Source organism: Aedes albopictus, chromosome 3 (assembly GCF_035046485.1).
Source record: "Aedes albopictus strain Foshan chromosome 3, AalbF5, whole genome shotgun sequence".
Classification (NCBI taxonomy): Eukaryota; Metazoa; Arthropoda; class Insecta; order Diptera; family Culicidae; genus Aedes; species Aedes albopictus.
Genome location: NC_085138.1, coordinates 89,703,968 through 89,725,189, shown reverse-complemented (window position 1 = coordinate 89,725,189; position 21,222 = coordinate 89,703,968). Strand labels below are relative to the sequence as shown.

Sequence of the window (21,222 nt, the reverse complement as noted above, 5' to 3'; positions counted from 1 at the left end):
GTTCATCAACCGAATGCTGTTATCAGAAATTCAGTTCCAGACATGCCATACTAAATTACTAGACCCTAACCTTCGTTTATATTGCGGCTACACACTCTTAATATAAGGAAGTGGAACTATCTCGGCAGGGGTCCTATTTTGGACACTTTTCTGCTATAACTCAGCCAATTCTGAACCGATTGACACAATTTTTGGATCACGATGAGATACGTATAGTATCTAGCCTTGTACAAAATTTCAAGTCAATTGGTTTGGAATTGACTGAGTTATAGCGAAGCCCAAAATACCGGCCGCTGCCCAAGTGGTTCGCTACCCTAACTTCAATTAAAAGTAACGCTAACATAACATTCATATATTTAGATGAGTTTATCAGAACTTTAGTTAGCAATGGTTAATGTTTTGTTTGTGTGAGATATTAAAACACATATTGTAAAATTGTTGGGAATATGTACATATTTTGATCATACAAATACAAAACTTCAACAAGCTTATTGCAATTGAAATCGACCCGCTCGTTATTCTTGGGCATTAACAGCACCTTGGCCGGCAAATAGAATAGGTAAATGTTCGTTGATCTTTGAGATGGCAATGTTCGGAAGTCAAGTTGTTCGGAACCCACACCGGAACATGTTTGGTCAGTCGGCGAACCTACAACATAAAATTTGTTAAATTCTAACCTAATTTGATTCGGCAAATTCTTACCGATTGTATTCCTTTTGGTTTTGAACCGATGATTGTCAGCTTTTTCACTAAAATAATGGAATCCAGAAAAAAAAACAGCAGGAATAAAACTGCAGCAGGAGATTTTTGTAGCGTGATAAATATGAAAACACTCTTTGACAGCACGGCTGACTTTACGTTAGCAATGGTTAAATATTTGTTTTATTTGTGTGAGATATTGAAACACATTGTAAAATTGTTGGGAATGCATATTTTGATCATATAAATACAAAACTTCAACGATCTTGTTGCAATTGAAATCGACCTGCTCGTCATTCTTGGGCATTAACAACACTTTGGCCGGCAAATAGAATAGGTAAATGTTCGTTGGTCTTTGAGAGGGCAATGTTCGGAAGTCAAGTTGTTTGGAACCCACACCGGAACATGTTTGGTAAGCGGATGAACCTACAAAGTAAAATTTGTTAAATTCTAACCAAATTTGATTCGACAAATTTTTACCGATTGTATTTCCTTTCGGTTCTAAACCGATGATTGTCAGCTTTTTTAATAAAATAATTAAACCCAGAAAAAAAAAACAGCAGAAACAAAACTGCAGCAGGAGAGTTTTATAGCGTGATAAATATGGAAACACTCTTTGACAGCACTACTGACTACCTACAAGTAAAATTATTCGCTAGTTATTCTAAAATAGTTTAACATAGCTACGCACTTAATTCATACTGCCGAGATCTTCGCTTTTTTAAACTATTGCCGAGAACCGCACAACCGAGTGATCAACAAACAATGCCTTTACTGAGATCTCATCAAATTTGACAGTTCATTGCTGAGATTTGGCAACTGTTTTGCTGACAATCAGCCAACTAACGCCGTCAGTTTTCGCTGAGCTAGCAGTGTGTAAAATTGCTGAGCGAACGACTGTGCGAAAAGTTCAAGCTCGAATAACTAGTGTGCAGCAGTATCACTGATAAAAAAAAACTCCAATGAAAATACAAAATTATTGTATTTGTAACATTACAATACATTACCATACAGAAAACAATACAAACACTATATAACTTATAATTTGTAATGTGTTGTTGTATAACCATATAATAACAATAGAATTCATTGTTAGCAATATAATGTATTAATATATTATTGTTATGTATATTGTATTTGTCCCTTTTTTATCCGGAAAGATAAACTAGTAGAAAAAATAGCCACAGAATGTCAATGTCGTGAGTGTTCGTGTGACCAACATCTAGTTTGCCACGCCCTTACAGCGTCAGTACCGGTCCTACAAGTGTCAAACTAATTTTTATAAACAAAACAAAACATCCACAACAACATGTGTATGTCCAAATTATGGATAACCATTTAGGCCATTTAGGCTAATTGTCATCGGACTGCCGGATTTGCCATTCCAAAACACGATTATGATTATGTGGACTGGATGTCGAACGAATCAGCTGAGTGAAGAAAGATGTTTTTCAAATATATATTCTATCAAACCCAATCAATGGATCAGAAATGCCGTTTGTTCCCCTGAAATGCAATGTTGTTTATGGATACTCTCTCTTATTGTTCGATTCTACCTGTCTTAAAACAATTAAGTGACGTTCTGAGAAACAGTAGGTTAGTAGGTATTACTAGTCGAAAAGAAAAGTACCACTGTGTAGTATTAGCTATGTAGACTCGCTTTTTCTTCTTTCTTACTCACTCTACTAAACATGCAAGGGGCTGTCCATAAACCACGTGGTCATTTTTTTTGGTACTTTTCAACCCTTGGTAAGCGATTTATGATCGAAAACAGGGAAAAACGACAGTTTTTATATTTTTCCAAGCAAATTTGGATAGAAAACTACCAACTAACGTTTTGCAACCCTTTATTAGATGGTACGATCATTGTTTTTTTAAATGAATTTACCTAAATACCACAACGTTGGGTACATTTACCCTAGCATGCATGGGTTTATGGAATCTTAAGCTGTTCGGATCGTATTAATCAAAATGTAGCCTCCGACTTTTGTTTTTCCGTTCCCTTAAAATCAATGACAAAATTACTCGGCCAATTATCGATGTGTACCGCCGTGCCCCAAGTATTTTCTTCAAAACTAATAACAAATGTCATTCCGGGTTATTGAGACTATTGTTGATTTCATAGTTCCTCCGAGTAGCAAATATGTTCCCTAAGCGGTTGTTCATAAATTACGTAAGACTAAATTTTGGTCATCTCAGACCCCCCCCCCCTTTTCTCTCGTAGACTTTTGACCATACAAAACTTTTAAAATTTGTATGGAGCGTAGACTTTGGCCAGACTTCTCTTCCAAAAATGACCCGTGGTTTAAGAACGGCCACTAACCAGCGCTGATGCAACAATTCAATAGCTAGGATGTTGAGTGACGTGTAATCGTGACTAGGTGACCCATAAGTGTGTTACAATATTCTTCCCGCCCCCTTACCCTATGAACAGCCAACCTGGTGATCTGCTCGATGTCAAGTTATCAACAAGTAGAAGCGGAACGATTGCATGCAGTAAGCCAGTGAAGAGAATTGTCAGACAAAAGAGATACAAAACAAGCAACAAAGAAGACGCGACGATTACTCTTTATCCCTACTGGTAAAAGATAATGACATGATCTCGAAAATTTTTGTTGCAGACAAAACGGAAGCTGAATTTGTTGCATACTTTTCAACTTGTGAATAATCAATTATTACTGACCCAAAGTCAAAGCTGTTTGATGATAGATCTTCAGCAGAGTTGCAATGTTTACCGACTCGAAGATACCGCTCGAAAATCGCAATGCAAAGCTTAAAAATCTCTAAACTCGTGGTGTACGATGTTTATCCTATTATTTTCAAGTTGGGACAAACTTATGTCGCATTGTGTGAATTGTCGCAACAAATACAGGTTGCGACATTGTCGTTATTGTTGCGCGATGGCTGAATTTTGATTCACTGAGTAAGCCAATGCGGGAAAAGGAGCTGATAATGTCATTCCTTATCCACTTGCATTCTACACAAGTTCATGCGGATTTCGGAAATGATTGCTTAGCTATGGTTCACGTTGGTGCGTCGATGCCGTTTGGTAGGCGTAAGGTAACGTAATGTGTGTTAAAATTACTTACATGATGATGCGACACAGTTTTGTAGTTGTTAATTTTCAAGGTAAAATGACAGATTAAATCTACATTGCTGTGAAGTTGGAAGAAAAGGAAGTAGCTCTTCAACATGGTTCTCATTCTAGCGATGACTATGAACTGAAAACACAGTTGTTCAAGTGAAGAGTGTGAAAGGAAGGACAAGGGATTGAACCCAACACAATCAGCAAACGTATCGAAAACATTAGGCGTTAAATTACAAATCCTCGTCATATCTAATCAACTTGACCGACCAAAACGAAAAATCCCATTCTACTTGTTGATCCCTTGCAAGGGAGCTCTTCAGAGTTGCCCCAATGGTTGCCAGCAGTGCTGAAAAATTCATTTCGCCATATCTAAATTCAACCACCAACAGCTCATTTTAGAAGCTGAACCTGAGAATATGGTATATGAAAAACTTGTGCGGCTAGACCAATTCTGCTAGAAAGTCACGGAAAAACTGCTATTTTTCGAATATTTAAGGTAAATGTCACGGACTACCTTCGAAAAATGCCAAATGATATTCACCGTGAATATCATTGGGATTTTTCGAAGGTAGTCCGTGACATTTACCTTAAATATTCGAAAAATATCAGTTTTTCCGTGACTTTCTTGCAGAACTGGTCTGGCCGCACAAGTTTTTCATATACCATATTCTCAGGTTAAGCTTCTAAAATGTGCTGTAGGTGATTGAATTTAGATATGACGAAATGAATTTTTCAACACTGGTTGCCAGTCCCGCCCTCCCAAATGCAAATAAAGGTCATCCAAACGAGTATTGTTTCCAATGAATATCATTTATATTACTTTAATTATTACACAGTGTGATTTGTGAAAAGATATAATCTTTAAGCCTTACACATAGAATTTAATCTTGGCGATTAAACAAAAACTCTTTTTTGTCCTTAATGAATAGTACTGCTGCAAATACATCCAGTTGTGTATGAGTACACACAGCCAAAGGAGGACGCGGATCCTACCTCTGCGCATCAGCCGAATCAGGATTATAAATAATGTGTTACATGTTTAGATCATCAAATACACAAACAATTTCTCTTATTTTTCTTTTATCAGTTAAAATAGAACTGGACGAAACCCAAACACGCTTGCCTCGTCGTCAGTGCACGAGCATTTGTTCTCCCTCCATATTCACAATCGCATAATTTATTCCGTTACACTTTAAATCCATTGACGGTACTCTAAGGGTGTTGAGTTTCTCATACGTTCAACCCAAGTTCATGGGAGAATGTGTTACTTTAGGAGCTGTCAAATCGTACGAAAAAGCGCGAAAACGTAAAATGTTGGAAAATGGAAAAGCTGGTGAATAAAAATCATGTATGGTTTAGATAGATAACTTTCTGTGTTTAGTTTATGTTCAAAATGCTTCTCTCGCATAGAAATTTTATGTTTACTACCAAAGAGCCATTTGCTGTATATTTATAGTTTTAAAGTTGTGTTGTTGTAGTTGTATTCAATTGTAGTTGTTCAGGTCAATCTGTTGACAGAAACGATTACATTCTGCTGCGTCTCACGGGTCACGGACATAAAACGGAACTAGGATGAGAAGTACAATTGGTTCATTGTACTATGACGTGAATTTCCTCCCAACCATCGGGGGTAAATTGTTGTTGTACTCAGTATATGAATCAGTCGAAACGGAGAGCGCAGCCCACGACGCGCATCACAAGAACAAATTCTGGCTTGTGTGTGTGTTTAAATTAAAAATGATGAGTGGGATTTTTTTTTCGCGCTTTTTTTTTTGGCGACTATAGCATTTTAGAAGCGTCTTCGCTTGCTTTGGAAATCATCATTGTTACGACGATCATTGTTCATCCAGTTGCGATTGTTTCCACCGCCGAAGGAATTACGCTGCTGGTTGCCACCGCCGCCTCCTCCTTGCTGGTTCTGCTGCGGGCCATCGTCGTTGAAGCGGGACGGTCTGTTCTGACCATGTTCATAATCGCGAACCTCCTGGTGGAATCATAGTTTAATTGGATAAACGAACATATATTTGTGATTATAGGTTAACGGGTAGGGTGTTTGTGCTGATTGTAAGAGACAGGGCGCAGGAGAGACTAGAGGCAGGAACCGTTCCGAAGTGGGTTCGAGCCGACCTCTTGCTCGCGCAGAGGCAGAATAATCTTGCGATGGCAAGAAACGTGGGCGAGAAGAAAGATATTTCTGATGATGGTGGGAATTGTTTGGCACCGAAACAATAAACTGTCGATCGTTCGAACGATGAGAGATAACGATAGAAAAGCTAGCAACGGTAGCTTCTGAGGCGCGGCCCTATTCGTTGTAGGGATCAAGTATGTGTTCATAAGAAGGCAAAGAGGCATTAGACTGGCTGCATACGGATTTGCAACCGACAGCATCGTGTCATTCTTCAAAAAGGGAGGTTACAAGGATATCGCTTCAATCTGAATATGTCATACGAATACGTTGTACGCAAATGATTTGAGCAGCTTAACGCTGTCAATATTTCAGTATGCCATTTTGTGGCATGCTAAATAAGAGTTTGCCCTACTACGAATTGAAAGATGAAATCAAATTATTCGAATTATAATAACCGGTGTTGTGAATCGTAATGGTAACTATTTGGTAATGCAGTCTGTATACAATATACAGGAATATTCACGCCGAAAATACAACACCATGTATAGCAGAAATACGATTGAATGAATTGTAATACCTATAATTTCAATCGTTTCAAATGTAAGAACATCAGTTCAATGGTTTCTAACCATATAACTTCTTGTTAATGAAACGTTTACTATAGTAAATGGAGATTGTTATGTACCTTAACAAAACACCCAAAATTCTCAGGAACAATTTTAAGTAAATTGCCACTACACATTTTATAGTATTTTGTTGTTGAAATTTGTATCACCAAAAATGCTTGTTCATGCTAAAAAGTTCAATAAAACTTCAATAAATCATATGGTAACCTTACCATATCAGGACCATAAGATAACAATTTAACATATGGTTATGACCATATAATGTATCGTAAATTACAATATTTTGTGTTGTTACGTACATATTAAGATAAAAAAATGGTTTTTCCTCGAACAAAACTGAACCTTAAACTATAACATTTGTTTCATTCGACATAAAATAATTCGATGGTAACAATAGAATGCGCTTAGCTTTGTTTGAAATATTTGCGGGATTTTAAATCCGGACAATGAGATTTTGTTCAGAATATATATTAAGTAGGCATATCCGGGCAAGCTTTCAGATAACTTCTGTAGACACACCATGAGAAACAATGTTTGGCACTTTCCCATCACGGTTATTATACTGCCGTGAATCGCATATCTGTCCCATTTGCATAGGAAATCCAGCAAAGATGGGACTGATATGCGATTCACGGCAGTGTAGTCCTTATAGTCAGAAGGACAAGATCCGCTGTTGTATGGGGATGTATCAGCATAGTCAACTACATATAAACTTCAATTAATGGCGATTCTCTAACCTCAAATCTATCTGTTCAAGTGAAAAATCTTGAATTCTCTGGACAAATTAGCTCGTAATTAGTAAACGGCAAAAATAGATGTTTTCGCCCTTGTTCAAATTGATCTTAATCGTAAACCTTTGCATTGAACGTTTAAGGATCCCAGAGCTGAGAAAAAGGTAAGTTACACGGCGCTACTGAATATAATTAAACTGATTATAAGGCATATAGTTATTGAATGGTCATTTAAGCTTTCGTTTAGTTCAGAAATAGGTACAGAAACTGGTTTTCAGAAATAGGAGCAAATAATTTTCAATCATAAACAAAAAACGTTGCCATCAACCTCTGAGGCAGAAATCCAAGCAATTTTTTTCGACTCAAATCTTTTATCTTGATTTATTATACCTGTTAGATATCGGTGACGAATGGATGTGACATCTGGAATATTCATTTTAACTATCTTAACAACAAAATGTATCTGTAGTTATTATACTCGAGAAAGACAACTTAAAATGTTGGTCTTATTACATTGGAACGAGATTCAATGTATAATCGACGGGAACTGTTTGTTCTACAGTAGAAGAGAGAATAAATAACAGATAAAGAAAGGTATGCCAACGATGCATTATTTTTAACCTTTAGCTCTCCGCCTTAGGTTCGATTGAATCGTGGCACAACGTTAAGATTCAAAAGTATACATCACACTTCCCGGAGTTTCTTTTGCATAAGTTTGAACGTCATTATTGACAACGACGACAACTAACACAGTATAAAACTAAGTTTTAGTGAAAGCTATTGCTTTTTACATGTTGTTCGTTTCGATGGTTTTCTTTTTCTTTTGGATCAATGTAGACATACTGATGTTGATTGGCAACAGCCAGGTCGAAGCACCGATTGTCGTAAAGGTTTTTCATAATGATTCCATAAAGTATCGGTTATAGTTGTCACCTGTAGTTATTACTGGCTCACTCTATCAGAACACATACTCCTTATCAGAATATTCTCGTATTATGATCAAATTAGTTTCGTAAGGCCCTTATTCATTAATCTCGTTCAACTAGGTGTAGCTTCGATATTAGGTAAAACAGAAAATGTCCCGAAATAGCATAAAATCAAAAGCTCAGTAACAATTCCCATGAGTCAGCCTAATTGTTTGCGAATTATTTACTGTCAGTGAAGACTATAAATATCAACAAATAGTTTGATTCCGAAGTGACGTTTCCATTACAATTGGCCATAGAGTAACGGATTACGTCAATACGGAACAGATATCCAAGGTGTTTTGATTCAGGCAAATCAAGTGTTTTTCCCGTAGCCCCCCAAGAAATTTTAGGAACGATACTCGTAGCTGACATATCCTGGTGGACGATTGATGCGATGTCATTGTAACTTGCGGCGGCATACAAAATAAAAACAGAGCGTCATACAACCACAACCAACGGCTGCTCACTCAGGTGATCAGAAGTAGCAATTTTTGTTTTCTTGTTCACACATACTTTCGGGAAAGCAATATCTTACAGTTATCGTAACGTGGTGTTCAAGAGTTTCGGATGCGACGAAGTACATGTTTGCAACGGACACTTGTGCTGCGAATCGTTCTCGTGAAGGCGTGAAGGATAGGACGACTATTTTCTGTGCTAGACTAACATCGTAGGTTTGATTCCCCACCTCCATACATAACTTTTCGATGCGGCTGATTTGTTAAGAATAGTTTTGCTCAATCTTGATCTTTCCAACAATTTCCAGTGTATATCCCCAGAGAACAGATGTTTAATATAATATGAAGTATAGTATTCATATCATCCTATATATATAAAGTACAGTAACCAACATAGGACAGCTTGGTGGCTGAAATTAACACTTGTCGATAATATTCAGATACCCTAAATGAGAATTGATACGTACAATACGTAAAAGAAAAGGGATCATTGCCCAGGTACTGAATCATACAGAGTACTCTCCAAAACCGGTCATGATACATAATATCTAGTTGAAAGGGTTTTATCAAATTGTTATCAACCATAATCTGACTTCTGCCAAACATAACTGCATCAAAGATTACCTACATGATTATACAAAACCAGCTAGATTATCACCAATCTTCTTTTGGGGTTTTCGTTTGTTTTCGAACTGTTTATGAACCAGCGACATTCTGGTTGAGAAACCGTCAAATGATAAGCGGATTTTTCAATCCTTGATTATGCCAAATTGACCAGTATGCCAGCCGTATGTTTCCAATCAAATGACGTTATGCGAAACAAGGTCTGTGTCATTTGACATAAGGTTCTTCGACATAAGATTACTTTTATTGGGGACAATTGACCTAATTGCCATGTGCAGCGTTTAGTTATTATTTGGTATAATGCCGATTAGCATAATTACCATGGTACGCAAAAATGGACCACGCCGAATAACAAACGCTTTGTCCTAAGCGGAGTATGTTGGCAACAAAGGCGGTCCGCAACAAATGCATGTCATGTGACGGTGGCAATAAAACAAACATCGTTTACCGTGCGTGTGTCGATATTTCTGCAGAAATGTTCCATCTCATCATCGGCTTCATAATCATTTCGATGAAATAAGACTCTTGCATACCTCAAAGTCGAGTTTCAGTTGTGAAACAATAGGTACAAAAATCCCGATGTGAACTGTGGGTGACAAATGTTCCTACCGTTTTTGTTGCGAACAAATTCGAGCGCGATCTTTGCCATAATCTGCTAACGAAATCTGCTTTGCCGCGCCTTTGTTGCCTATTTTTCGCTTGCGGTGCCATATTCTGCGTAGGGAGCGGGACATTTAGCATAAGGTCATTTGGCATAATGAACATTTGGCGTAATCGAAATTTACCCTTCTTTGTTATGCCAAGTGTCCATTATGCCAAATGACCGTTATGTCAAATGTCTTTATGCCAAATGACGTTATGCCTAAAGATGGAAACCAAGGATGGGATCATTCATTTGCAATCAGTTACATTCACTTGCTGTTTACTCGCTTCAGAAACATCGTAGCAAAAATCAATGTATGGAACACATTTACATTCTTGTTTTACCTAAAACTTTGTAGAACAATGTACTAGCGTAGCATCAATAATTAAGGCTCAAATGAGAATCGCATATTATCCAAAACTGAAAAAGCACTTTTCTCCAGAATGACGAAAAAGCGATCAAAATCAGCGTGTCCGATTATCATAATTGACGAAATAAACAATCGGACATTCTTATTTTCTTCGTTTTGTGGATCATTTTGGGAAAAAGTGCTTTTTTAGTTCTGGAACATTTGCCATTCTCAATTGAACCTTAAGTCAACAGAAAGCAGCAAACGCAACTCTCCACCGCGTGAATGTAATTTACATTCACGGCGTGGAGAGTTGCCTTCACAGCTAGCTCACGACTTTGGTATGCGTGTGCGACCCTAATGTCATTCGCCAAACTTTCAGATAAAACTACAAGGTTAAATTCATCCATACATTGTTTTTTGATAGCATGCTTCTGAACTGAGATAGTAGCAAGTGAATGTAATTCTTTGCAAATTAATGATCCCATCCCTGATGGAAACACTCATTTGCAAAGAGTTACACTCACTTGCAGTTTTCGCAGCTCAAAAGCGTGCAATCTAAAAACGATTTATGGACGACTTTTGCCTTGTGATTTTGTCTAAAAGTTTGCCGAATAGAGTAAGGGTCGCACTCGCATACCGAATTCGTGAGTGAGCTGCGAAGGCAAATCTCCACGAGGTGAATATAATTTACACTCACATCGTGGAGAGTCGCTTTCACAGCTCTGTCACGACTTTGGGATTCGTGAGCGACCCCTACTCTATTCGACAAAGTTTGAGACAAAACCACAAGGCAAAAGTTGTCCATACATCGTTTCTCGATTGCACGCTTCTGAGCTAAGAAAATAGCAAGTGCGTGTAATTCTTTGCAAGTGAGTTTTCCCATCCCTGCTATGCCAAATGACACAGACCCTTCTGCGTACACTGATAATTACTATTATGTCGCATCTCAAGTGGATGTCATGCAGTGCATTACATTTTACAAACTTCTTTTTTTTTAGGTTCCTTATCGACTATGACCGACTGATTTCAATACGGGTCTGTGTCAGTTAGCATAATGGTCATTTGGCATCATGGACACTTAACATTATGCTAAAAGACTTTATGCCAAATGTCCGGCTCCCTTTTAACTCATTCTATTGATATGTTTTCATTTCTTCTTTTGAATAACCGCACGCATGATCCGCTAAAGGATCTACGCTTTTCAAACATTTCTAAATAAGAAAATGTTGCTCTGTACATTAGACAAATCATCAATATTCTTATAATAACACATGTATAACAAAAAAAAAGGGAGAGAGGTACATTTGGCATAAAGTCATTTGGTATAAAGTCTTTTCACTTGTCACTTGGCATAAAGCCATTTGACATAATGATTAGTTGGCATAAATTGAAATGCACCTTTCTTTTTATGCCATGTGTCCATTATTCCAATTATGACGCTTTATTCCAAATGACCTTATGTCAGACAGTGACCCAAAAAAGGGTTATGTTCTTTGATTATTTTAAAATACAGTGTCACACAGAATAGCTGCAAAATGTCTGAAGCACGCGTGCTCAAAAGATTGCCAAGACTCAATAGACTCAAGATAGGACATTCAAGAAAATTTGAGAATGTTGTCAATATTGACGATGACTTCAATAACGTAGATCTAAAAGCAACATTTTCAGTCATATTAGTGTTGAACAACACTGCTGGTGGTATACACAGATGCTCATATTTCTTCATCTCCAGTTGTCACAGCAAAACCCATCCAGAACAAACACATTGTGGCATACATAGTTGGGCCTCTCGTAAGACATCTCGATCCACTTAACAGCAACCGTACCCAGAGAGCTGTGATGATCTTATTTAAGCTGATTGTTGGGTTTGGGAAGTGATCTGTTGATCGCCCTAACCAGACAGCTAAGAAGTTGCAATCGTTGCAATGGGATTAGATAGAACGGGTGGCAGTGTCATATACGAAACGTCAACTAGCTTCATTTTTCACTTACATATAATGAATTGCTTATTCAAGAACTAAAAATGACATAACAAGGAATATACAATGGTTCGTAAAATGTGCAAATTATACGTGATCATGTAATCTGGTATAGGTATATCGTTTATATGATGTAAAACCTAAGATTATCATAAATTCTAACTTATGAAATGGACTTTAAACAATTCATAACGATTGGAATGGATTCCCTAGTCATTTTATGACGCAGAATCGACTCACAGCTTGGCTTTTGTACACATTCAGCAACGCGATATTCTCAAGCGTCAACAGCCGTGTGGGTTGGGCACGAGCTCAGTGGTCTCCGACGATCATGGATCGATTCCAGTCTGCATCATTTGACGATTTTTCTGCTCTTTTCATAAGTTTATCTTATGTAATTAGGTCATAACAAACATCATCTTTTTTCATAAGGTATTCTTATGGCATCCATACTTTACAGTTATGGCTAAATTTCATAAGGTATTTTGATGAATTTCGATAGTTTACTTTTCTAAGTGTTGTTTCACATAAAAAGTACATAAACTTATGTTTAACGTTTCCTTATTTAAACTTAGATCTAGAGTCTACCCCGTTTGGCATAATAATTTGGCATATTAGCCGTTTGGCATTCATAGAGGTCTTACAGTTCTAATGTAAATGAAAGATGTGTCAAGCAGAATATGGTTAACCCGATTGTGCTACTTTTCCCCGAAATCCGTTTCCCCGAAAAGGGTATGCATTACATTCTTGTTCGAAGTGATCTCTTAGCATACAATGTTCATGATCCCAGGATTTAGAATTAGACTGTTCAAAAAGTTATCCGGCCTGAAGCTAGGAAGTCATTAAGGACAATACAGTTATAGAAATCGTCATTCTTCAATCAGCTGTTTTTGCCAAAGCTCTCTGGAGACAAATAAAACATGAAAGAATCGCATATAACCCTAACAAAAATGTATTATACACTGACGATTTGGTGAATGATTGTATCATTCCCTGTATGATTAAGAAGATAGCCGGAAAGGTTTATTAGGCGCGCTGTATCATATTAATATTAGGGAAAGCAAAGACGGGTACATCGGGGTGCATACTGAATGATTCGGGGAACCGACATTCGGAGAAAAGTAGCACAACCGGTTAACCCATATGTTTTTCAGTGGAGCGTCTTATATTTATTTGGCATTTATTGCCACGTCAATCACCTGATTTTTAACGATATTAAGATTTTGCAGGTTTTGAGAACAATAATTAACCAACACCATACACGGACCGTAATGTAGACGGTTCAACAATACCGCATACTGTTCGAATTGTATCACGAATGGGTGGTTATCGTTTATGCAGGTAGTGATGCAAAAAAATACAGCTGAACATGGTATGAACATGATATCACTTATTGTTACGATAGACGACTATTACACCGAATGACAATTATGTCTAAATATTCTGCAACACGACCATTATTTCAAACAAAACTAAGCCGAACGGCCATTATGCCTAATGACCAAAACGACTGTATGCCAAACAACATTATCCTAAACATTATCCTAAGGCAGCCCCTTTCATGACAGCCCCTTTAAATGACAGCTTGATATAATTTCGACGATCATAATACCGTTATGCCAAATGGCATTTATGCCTAACGACCATATGCCAAATCTTCCGTTTACTATTGAACTTATGTTAGATTTTCTACAACGAATGAGACTAAAAGAAACAAGAGTGTTTTGCATTTCCTATAAATACGTTGTATAAAATAATTACGATCAAAACGCTGTAGATCCCATCAATTTATTTTGTAGAATCACGAACGCGAGAATAGATACTTTCTCACCGGTGTTTTAACAAAATTGAATTCTGCATTACCAAAGAAACCTATCGTAAGAAGGATTAACAAATGTGAGTGAAATTGCGAAACTCAATAGTTGAGAATTGGTATCACAATCTCGGAATTCCTTGTACCCGGAACCGGACAATTGGCTTCAAGTCATTTGGCCTAAGGTTGTTCGAAAAAGGTAATTTGGCATAATGAACATTAGACATAATCAAAATTTATCCTTCTTGTATGCCAAGTGACATTATACCAAATGACTTATTCCCTTCTACCGCAACATAATTTTCTAGGAAAAAAGGCAATAATATTTCCTTCTTTTAAGATATAGGAATCATTGGAAGATAAAGATCATTGTGTGTGTGGTTCGGAAACCGTCACTCCGGGACATCGCATTACGGTAAATGGAAGAAAATTTCTTGTGATCTGTGGATCAAAATTCGTAATTCCACTACCGCTGGTTTGATGGTTAAAGGGCAAGCCCTTTTCACTCCCGAAGACCTGGGATCGAATCCAGCATACGACAGACTTACATACAATTGTCAAGTACATTCGAGGTATTGCTTCGTGTCTTAATCTGTATTGAGACCATTGCGATTTTTGGTCGAATATCTGATGAAATTTGTAGGTACCAATTCCAAAGGTACCAATTCCATGTAAACAAAATGCATTTTTCTATGGTTGATAGACAATGTGAACTTCTCGATGTTAACGTTTTGGGGGTTCTTTTCAGATGTTTTGCAAGATTTCAGGACTCAGCACAGCTGCTAAATAATAAGAATTCTACGGTTGATACGGAGAACAACTTTAATCAACAACTTTAAAAACAAGTTTAATCAGGTCACGTGTTAGCCAAAAAAAAAGTTCACAATAACAACGAAACGGTTTGATGAATGTAGCCTATTTTATAAAACATACGTCAACAAATATAGTTGAGTTCTGTAACATAGTAAGTTGAACTTTAGAACACAAATCCATAAAAAAAAACAGTCTTAACGATGCCTTTTTCACAGTAGAACACACAGCAGAGCTCGTTGCAAACATGATACTTCGTGCCTTACGATAGAGGGGGAGTGAGTGCCACTCGGTATAGTCTCCGATGCAGTAGTACATAGTCCTGTGGCGTACCGATCACCTTGTTAAAATACTATTTCCAAATACTTCACAAGATTGGACAATTCAGAGAAACCGGAAAGAGAAAAGAAATCATGGCAATTACAGTCTCAATCTGTGCGTGTAACGCGGGGTTCATATAAAACGAGATTGAGAACTGTTGCGACGCATATAAGAAAAAGGTTGTTTTTGGGAGGGTTTGCTTTCTCTCTCTCGCAGCTGGAAGCGTCCAACGACATCCGCAGGCTTCGCGTGACGAGACAAGCCGGAAAAAAGAAGAGGGTTTCCGCTAACGGATGCGATCCAAAACGGCCAAGTTGTGGTCCGTGGATGACCGTGCGTTTCGAGTGGGTGATGATTGGTTAATAATCTCTCTTACAGTGTTCAACGAGTAGTAGTTGTTGCTCTAACAGAAGAGGTTGGTTCCCTCGGAACAATTGTCAGCAGAACTTCTTTCTTCGTTTACCGCCGCTGCGTGCGACGCCTCGCGAGTATGGAGTAAAGAATCGACTTACCATTCCGCCAAAGTTGTTACCACCGGGTCCGGCATTGCCGCCGGCACCACCGCCCTGGTTCATCAAGTCGAACGGAGGCGGCCGCCGGTTGTCATCATTGTTGTCCATTGGACCACCACCCATTTGCTGGTTTTGCTGGGAAGAGAAAACGAAACAATCAGCATTGTTCTTTTCGATGTGACTCAAATCGTTCCATCATACACACCTGCATAAAGACATTGTTCTCCTGCTGACGGCGGTGCAGTTCCTCGTCGGTACGCTTGATGCGGTTCTGCATTTCCTCGACGTCGTGCTTCATCTGCATGTCGTTGCGCTGTTTGGCTTCCGACGCCATACGTTCCTTCATTTCCCATTCGGCCTTCTGACGGTCACGGTCTTGCTCGCGCATGCGCAACTCTGTAGCGGAGTAAAGTGTGTGTGTTTGTGATTGGGTAGGAAAACGAACCGATTAGTGATCGTGAAACCAGTGGCGGAAGAGTGAGGGTCCCCAACCAAAGCAAGGATTGAGAGCGACGAAAGTCGACTCTCAATCCCGGCTTAGGCTGGGGTGTTAGTAAGAGATTACGCAGTGATTCCTGACCCAGACTGGAAAGCCTAAACAGCACCACACCACAAGTCGACCAATCGGGGTTTTGTTTTAAGAACTTGACAAAAAGAAGTCTACAAGTGGGTTTAGATTATAAAACTGTCAGACTTTTAATCGATCACAATTGTGGTGCTATTTGTATGAACTTAACAATAAATGGCTAAATACACATTCGATACTCGAGGATTAAACAATAAGTCGTGTCAAGGCATATACTACAGAGTCTTGCCCTAAGGAACGCACGCTAAACTCGGAGTTTCGACTTTTGGCAGGGTTAAAACTAGAATGGGACAGAAGAAACACACGCTAAAAAGAAAATCGTAATTGCAACATACGTTCTCGGAGCTGCTCGGTCTCGTGCTCGTAGCGGGCGAATTCCATCTGAGCTTCCAGCTTCTCCTCCTCCATGATCATTTCGCGCTTCAGAGCCTCGGCCTTCTGCTTGTACAGTTCGTGCATTTGCTTCCAGCGTTGACCGTACTCATGCTCGAACGAACCATGGTCGGCGAAACGTGGTCCATGCTGTTGAGAGAATAGGGATAAAAGCGAAGAAAGTTTAGCGAATTAGTCTTTGAAACCGCTCAACAATCGACGAATCGAAACTTACCTGTCTGGCCTTCTGGAAGTCTGGGATTTTCTTGTTCATCGACTTTTCTGGCAGACCATCCGTGTCATCCTGGTAGGTGTAGGGTTCAACAATGACCGGGCGCAGGGACGCCGTCAGGAAGAAGCATTTCTCGGTACAGTACCGCAGTGCAACCATTGCACCAGGCTTGCTCTTGAACTCGACGATGCCTTCGCCGGTAGATTTTCCACGTTCGTCAACATGCACAGAGGCACGTTCCACCGGACCGAACACCTCAAATGCTTTGTACAGCAGCTCGTTGCTGACCCAGGGAGTGAGATTACGAACGCGAATGGCGGTGGCGTTGGGGGCAAAGCGCACTCGCAGCATGCGGTTCTTGCGCATCGTTCCCTCCAACTCGCGCTTGGCCTTCTCGGCGTTGGAGAAGTAGTCTACACGCACAAAGGCGTAGTTCTTCTCCTTGTTCATGAAGATTTCGCTGATGTCGCCGTACGGCCGGAACAGTTCGACCAGTTCTTCCTCCGTTACATCGTTGGTCAGATTACCGATGTACAACCGGTTGCGGCCGGTGAATTTGGCCTCTTCGGCCTCAATCGGAGGAATGTCCATGATTGGTCCCTGCAGCATGCGCAGCTTCTCGTTGATGAAGTACTGCTCTCCGGGGCCACTGCGACGGCGATCGAAACCACCCTGATCGTTCTGTTCAGAGGGGGGAAACAAATATGCACGTTAGGGGAAATGGTTAGGAAACATCTACTTTTCGTGACACTTTTGTCAAATCAACGTACGCTTGTGGGGTCGCTTTGCTACACTAAAGGAGAACTCCATCCTGAAATCGACTGAAATTCTCCATCCTGAAATCGACCCAAATTCGTCATTCATATAGTACACTTAGTGCGCACGACAAAGTTCCATCATGCTACCCATACTGTTGTGGCAAATACCTAATGTTCAATTTGTACGATAATGTTCAAGGGCACGACGAACGATGAAGTACCGTGAGGTCGCCATTCACCGCTCATTCAACGGCATTTTCGTAAAGTTTAGGACATCAAAAATCGACGTTGGCGAAAAATGCACATCAGTTTTCGTCAACGACTTAATAATTATGTTGTTACTATAGAAAAAATATAAAACGATCGTAAAATATATTTACAACGGAAAAAAAATAAAGTTAAAATGTGTTATCTCTTGGCTCCTATTACCGCTCATGCATCCATTCACCGCTCACTGGATTATTTTTTCATGAAGCCATATAAACTATACATTTATAAAAGCTAAATAACTTTTATTTATCATAATATTGATGATTCATGATGTTCAGTTCATCCTGTTTTGTCAAAATGGATTTTTTTACGGGTTTTACTGTTTCATACCTGTTGGATATTTCTCCCGCTGTTTGCCCTGAACAGTTCCCATGCTGCCCTGCAGCGCAGTGAGACAAATATTTTTTTAAGAACGTGATTTGACGTACACCCATATAAAAACTTGGTGAAATGAAAGTTTTTTAATGTGGCAGCATGTTACATTCACTTTTGTTACGATCCTTTACTAACATTTGATAATTTTTGTATGATTGACCCAAAATGAGCGGTGAATGGCGACCTCACGGTACTAAATGTGTAGTAATAAGCTGAATTTTTGGATGATGAGAAGGTAAATTCTCCGTTTCTGCATGGAAATCATGCAAAAAAGCGTGGGTATTAGGATTCTTTGTCTAATTTGATGCTGTTTGAGCAAAACATAGGAAAACTGTGTTGTTGTTTTCTCTATTTCTCGGATACTTTTTCAAAACGACGTATCAACATAGGATTTGCGTGTATTATACGTCGTTTTGAAAAAGTATCCGAGATTTCTTGTCTCTTCAACCGCAGTTTTCTAAAGTTTTGCTCAAACAGCATCAAATTAGAATAAGAATCATAATATCCACGCTTTTTGCAAGATTTCCTTGCATAAACGAAGAATATAGGGTGGGGCGGGGCAAGATGGGTCGCGGGGCAAGATGGGTCGCGGGGCAAGATGGGTCAGTGCCATTTTCGGGCGCATTACTCATGTTTTGATTATGTTAATAATTTTGTTAGATGACCAGCATGAATATACAAAAGTTTAGGGCATTGATTGAAAAATTATTCACTCTTATTGGAAATAAAAAATAAAATAGTTTTTAGCCATTTTTCTTATGCGATACATTCCATATAATCTCTATATAAACAGCCGCGGGGCAAGATGGGTCACCTTCAATTTTGAACGTATTTTTGGAGCATTCAAAAGATGATTATTTTTTATTACAAGACTATCTCATAAATTACTTCAATCAAGCGGAATGAACGCTCAAAATTATAACATAAAATTATGATAATTTTTTAGTGAAAACATCGAATTTCAAGTCGCCTTAGGACCACTCAAATCGTTAAGTTTTTTAAATTCCAAATACATTTATAAAATGTTTACTAGTAGCTCTTGTTTACTCAGTATGGATATGGAGCATACATATATGAATGCGGAATAAATCTTATATTTTGACGTTTTTCGTTGAGAAAATGTGAATTACTTAAAAGGTGACCCATCTTGCCCCGCACTTTTTTCACGGCGCAAAATCGATCACTTTTTAAAACTGCTTGTTTAACATCATATTTTGTATTTAATGAACTTTTTATCGACTTTTAGCATAGCTAACTAGTAAGTGTATTAAAGAGTAGCGGACGAATACAAACCAATACGATTTGTATTTACAAAGTTACGGTGATCCATCCTTAGGTGACCCATCTTGCCCCACCCCACCCTACTTTCTCACCATACAAAAATTCAGCTCATTACTGCAAATCTAGTACTTTACTGATTGCTTTCTATTGTCAAGTCAATCAGAGATTTGACCTGGGCGATCTTAATATTGAAGTTCGTTGGAGTAGATGCTACTCCAATACCGCCAGATTAGTTACAGTCACACTACCAACAATGAGATAGTTGCTTGGGACTGTAGTTGGCTTCTTCAGTGTGTGAGCACAGACAAACAGACGTATCACTTGCGACTAAAATCATCGTCACAAAAGCCTAATCGCCCAATGCTAATCACGCTGTGTTTCGCAAACTCACTGAGTAGATGGCGGTAGTAAGCAAACGTCGAACAGGAGCAAAAACGATGCGAACGCCATGAGCGAGATTTGCGAACTACAAAATATTTGAATAGTCCGTTTAAAAGTGAAACGATGGCAAGTGGATAGAGTGCGACGTCTGTTTGTCTGTGGTGTGTTGTTAGTGATGTTCTATTTTTAGGCGACAATGGTGCCTGCCACGTCAGGTTGCTTGCAGATCAATGTTGGGAAGGGAAGTGACGATGCTTGTAATCTCTTGCTCACTTCAGGCTGATCGATGAGGCCTCTGCTCCTGCACAAGACGAGGTCATGCGGATGTCGGGAGTGTTGTTGGGAAATGGTTATTTATGGCAGAGGATTCACCGCCTTGACACGTTGGTGCCATGCGTTTAAGTGATAGGTAGTGTGAACATTACTGTGAAGATGATGCGGCACAGTTCGCTTGGTTGTTACGTTTGTAAATTGTTACGAACATTTTGTATTTCATACTGTGGTTTGTACATCTGTCCCTGAAGTTTAATGTGCATTTGTAGCGCTCCAGCAACAAAACTTTTTGTTACATGGTTGCATAGCTTGTAGGCGCTATATGATAGATTGACTTAGAGCACCTTTAACGGTGCGCTTCTATACCCCGTTTGGCAGCCCTCCATCATTGTAGCAAACTTTACCGGTCGCTGCTGGATGCGCTCGCAAAATAGTAGCGCTATGGGTGGGTGACCAAATATAGTAGCGGGACAGTTGCGCTGCTAAAAATTCTATGCGAATATGACAGCCCTCCCGATACGAATCAGGGTGATTAATTTGATTGCTACCGGTGTGGAAAAGGGTGGTTAAGTCAAAATGGTAGCGCTGCGCGGGTTGCTCGAATAGTAGCCGCCGTTAATGTTGCTCTAGTGCTGAGGAAGTTGGAGGGAAGGGAAACAAAGTTATCAATCCGATTATGGATCTAGGAAAAGCTATGAACATACGGATTATACATGAGATGTGCATGAAGAAAAGAGACAAAGGGACGAGTCAGGGATTGAAACCAGGGCCTTCTGCATATGAATTAGAAGCGGTAAGTGTTAGACCACCAAGCCCAGTTATTTGATTTTTTTTTTTGACAGAAGAGTAAAAAAAAGCGAATCGATCGGGCGTAACGAACCAATACGAAAACACTGGGTTTGGCTGCAAACACTCAAAAGCAGAAGAAAGGTGCTCAAATCGTCA

At 39.1% G+C, this 21,222-nt stretch overlaps 1 protein-coding gene across 2 annotated transcripts in view; it reads right to left on the bottom strand.

Annotated features, from left to right (window-relative positions):
* LOC109415776 (hrp65 protein) overlaps positions 1-21,222 on the bottom strand; it is a 34,547-nt gene that overhangs the window by 8,673 nt on the left and 4,652 nt on the right. The window contains exons 2-6 of one of the 2 annotated variants that reach the window (XM_029872925.2): positions 16,943-17,620; positions 16,671-16,857; positions 15,955-16,145; positions 15,750-15,884; positions 4,577-5,771 (exon numbers count right to left, since the gene is read on the bottom strand). In XM_029872925.2, coding sequence (XP_029728785.2) covers positions 5,577-5,771; positions 15,750-15,884; positions 15,955-16,145; positions 16,671-16,857; positions 16,943-17,620 — 1,386 coding nt within the window. In that variant the 3' untranslated portion in view covers positions 4,577-5,576. Of the gene's footprint in view, positions 1-4,576; positions 5,772-15,749; positions 15,885-15,954; positions 16,146-16,670; positions 16,858-16,942; positions 17,621-21,222 lie in introns of those variants that run through there. The other variant, XM_062860185.1, reaches the window with a different exon arrangement.